This window comes from Chondrus crispus, genomic scaffold (assembly GCF_000350225.1).
Source record: "Chondrus crispus Stackhouse genomic scaffold, scaffold_27, whole genome shotgun sequence".
Lineage (NCBI taxonomy): Eukaryota > Rhodophyta > Florideophyceae > Gigartinales > Gigartinaceae > Chondrus > Chondrus crispus.
This window is the reverse complement of record NW_005179169.1, coordinates 166,786-170,213: the sequence shown is the minus strand read 5'-3', so window position 1 is coordinate 170,213 and position 3,428 is coordinate 166,786. Positions and strand designations below refer to the sequence as shown.

The 3,428-nt window shown below is 50.4% G+C and overlaps 2 protein-coding genes across 2 annotated transcripts; one reads left to right on the top strand and one right to left on the bottom strand.

The window, feature by feature from the left end:
- Window positions 1-1,092: 1,092 nt before the first annotated feature.
- On the top strand, window positions 1,093-1,809 carry CHC_T00005110001 (hypothetical protein). Its single transcript, XM_005716911.1, has one exon. The coding sequence runs from the start codon at window positions 1,093-1,095 to the stop codon at window positions 1,807-1,809; it is 717 nt and encodes a 238-aa protein (XP_005716968.1).
- A 300-nt stretch (window positions 1,810-2,109) lies between these two features.
- On the bottom strand, window positions 2,110-2,391 carry CHC_T00005109001 (hypothetical protein). The gene has a single exon (XM_005716910.1). The coding sequence runs from the start codon at window positions 2,389-2,391 to the stop codon at window positions 2,110-2,112; it is 282 nt and encodes a 93-aa protein (XP_005716967.1).
- Window positions 2,392-3,428: the final 1,037 nt, after the last annotated feature.

The window sequence follows — 3,428 nt, the reverse complement described above, 5'->3', positions numbered from 1 at the left end:
TCAAAAGGCCCCTTTTTCGCAAAAGGAAAACCCGTTTTTTTTGGGGGGAGGGGTTCGGGGGAAAGTTCAACCCCCCCCCCCCCCCCCCCTCCGCTGAGCAATGCGCACCGGTGGGAGGCCAGCAGTTTGATTAACCCGGCCCCTCCGCTCCCACAGTTGCATTTTTATCGCTCTGGCGCCCCCCGTCTCGCGGTATGACTGTCTACTATCCGTGTCTCACGCTCACGAGCTTGCTTCCTATTAAAAAGCATCCATTTCCACTCGAGCGGGCCCGACGTTGGCCACCCGAAAGCGGACGCGCTAGTTCAGCGTCCGACCGGCGCGCACCGCTTTGACTAAGGCGTTAAACGAGGCATCCAGCCGCACCGCTGGGGATAGAATGCGTTTGGATTCCTTCCTGAGTACAAGGCGCTCGCCTTCAACCGGCACACGGCGGCTATGTCCTCTAGTGTCTATTGGACGTTTTTCCTCATTTGAGGACATTATTCGACCTATTTTATTCTTGACTTCCGCTTCCTCGAAAAGAAAGAAAAATATACCACCGCCACCGTACTTGACTTCTGACTTGGGGACAGACAGAACTTTGTGGGAATTGCATGTTCTTCGTGGTCGTTTTTAGATGTGTGTGGAAAGGAAGCCACATTCAAACCGCATGTTAAATAACTTCGAAACCAAAAACGCCATTTTAAAAAGGGAACTATTTACTCAATCTGCATTACATTTAAAAGTGTCAAATTGACCAACGGCCTCAGGTCAGGTCATTCATCAACTCCTTCTTCTTGACTACTACCTGCTCCACAAGAATGGGAAATGTACCCCCGCCACCGGCACTGAGTCGGCCTTACAGCAGACCATCACTCCAATGACATCTGCCGTCTCCATCCTTCCTGATCATTATTAGATAAAGTTTGCCGAAAAGCACACTCATGCATGCTTGATACCCTATCCGTCTCTCTCGAATATCCTTCAGTCCTAATCATGCAGATTCGAACCCTATTCAAACTATAATCTTCATTGAAATCCCCTTTTTCTATATGATCAATGTGATCAAACTACTCATGACGTTATCCAAAATGTTGTTGCTTTCGGCAAATGCCGTTCATCAATTCCTACCCTTCTGATTGCTTCAACCATAATTCGGCCAATTCACCTCGTACTGAAGAAGGCCACTTGTCACCTACTATACATATTCAACGAGCCCAACCCGTCCTCGTAGTATCCGTCTCGTCTTCTGTCATACGTCATCGCTCTTTCTCTTACGCCGCCGAATCCCAAGCCCCAATTTTTCTAAACGTTGATTCGGGTGTTCCCTCACCTCGCGTCCTGCTCTACGTCAGCCGCCCTTCGCCGGATACAAGCTTGAGCATGGCGTACACACCCTTGGCTTCGCGTGTCACATACCTCTCATCTCCGTCCATCACGGCTGCCGCGGAAGCTAACATTTCAAAAGGCATGATCACACGATTGAGCCCGCTACGTCGTAAACTCCGAAGCATACCTACATACACTAAACAAGTCAATACAATGGCTCCTCCAAGTGCCCCTATAGTTATGCTCGTGTTACTAGAGATCCGAGTGCATTCCTTGATCGTGTATACTTGTCTATCGCATGCTTCTTGTCTGATACCCATTTGCGACAGTGAAGCTGCCATCCACGCCACTTCTGCCAGTCTCTTAGGGTCAACTTCTTCGTCCCCCAATGCCATTGCATACCTCACGAATGGTATTACTTGCAATCCCGCAGTTGAGAACGTTAGTTCCGTGCAGTTAGCAACCCCACTCTCCTCACCCTCACCCACTCTTCCGTAAACGAGATACACGGTTGTAACGTTATTGCGTGTCACTTCCTTGCCATACATGCCGATATTTATGTCCCTCTCTTTTCCATAAGTAAAACCCAACTCACTGAACTCACGCGCTACTGCCGGGTTTGCCGCTCCTTCCTTAGGCTCGCTCTCAGCATCAGAAATGGCGGTGTTGCTCACCCCAACTTCATTGCTGATCCCAGGATTTCGAATTACGGTTATGTTTGATTCGCAGGCATTCACGTTTGTTACTACCCCTCTCATCTTAATATCCAGCTCAGAAAACTGGGTGATCTCGTCCTTGTTAAAATCGTAGTTCAGCGGGTGGCTCCACACATCGACTTCCGTTTCGCTTACTACTAGCTCTCGCAGACGGGCTCCCGCCACAGCAAGCATGTCTAAGCTCCCAGGGACTGGTCGTGCTTTGTAACATGTAGTCCTCTGACTTTTCGTCAAGCCAGCATATCCTCGACCTGACGTTACGCAACGAGACGCTTCCGTCCCGAGCACAGCGGTACTGCTGAGCAAGCTTAGAATAACGACCAGCGTACCACAGGCAACCCCCCTCACAGAGACATATCGACATGCCGCTATCACAAAGAAGTGGCCTGCCCCAGAAGTGAAGTCGTTCACTTCACTTTTGGGGCAGGCCACTTGCGGCGTGATCTGTACGCACCCCGTTCGTGCCAGCTTGGCTTGTTTTGCCCTAAGTATAATAGCAACAACAATCACTGAGAGCACTACGCCAAGCAATGTTACTGTAAAATCGATAGCAGCGGAGGCCTTGTCAATACTCAGAGGTACGATAAATGATGCCATATAGTCTGCGGGGCTGCTGTTTCTTGGGTGGAGTCGGTGAGTGTCGGCGGTACAGAAGGACAATTGCAAAACGAGCGCGGACCCTGAAGTGGAGGCGGCCAGCTGCGGCAATGACTCAATAATGAGGACGGTTGATAGGGTTGTGCAGCAAGAAAGCAAAGGCGGGGATGAGACAGCAGACAGGAGCGCAGCTTTTTAAGAGGAGGCGCTGACCAAGTGACAAAGTAGTACCGCTCTTTCAGAGTTAGAAAAAGGTCTGGCTTGCTCGCTCACGCCATCAGTTGATGGCATTCGCCGTAAACGATTCCCTCTCCGGCCAGTGCAGAATGTCTGTGCCGAGAAGCAGCTACTGGTTTATTTTTCAGATTTGCCTCCTCTGTCCGTGTAGCACCGGCAGTGGAGCGACTCTGGACAGTCATGTGGTACGGTAAGGCCTCGGTGTACTGTATGTAGTGGTGTCGGAAGACCTGGAGGCTGGACCTAGTGTCAAACTATAAGGCCTCGCAGGCATCCCATGAGTGTGATCCTTTGCACATTGCTGTTCGCAGGGGAAGAAGATATCTGTCAAGTCGGTAGATACAGCAAGGGGGGAATAGAGAGAGAAGCACGAGGGACACACACACAAAGCGAGGGGGCAACGAATGAGGCAGAGGCGCCAGAGGAGGGGGGATCAGACGGGCTTTGGACAAAAGACAACAGGAAGACTCTGGAGAGGTGCTTTAGTGGACCCTCTGCTAGCAACGTCCCCCAAATCTGATTTTTAACTCCAATAAGGTTGTCCGTAAAATAACGCGTTGTTGTTTT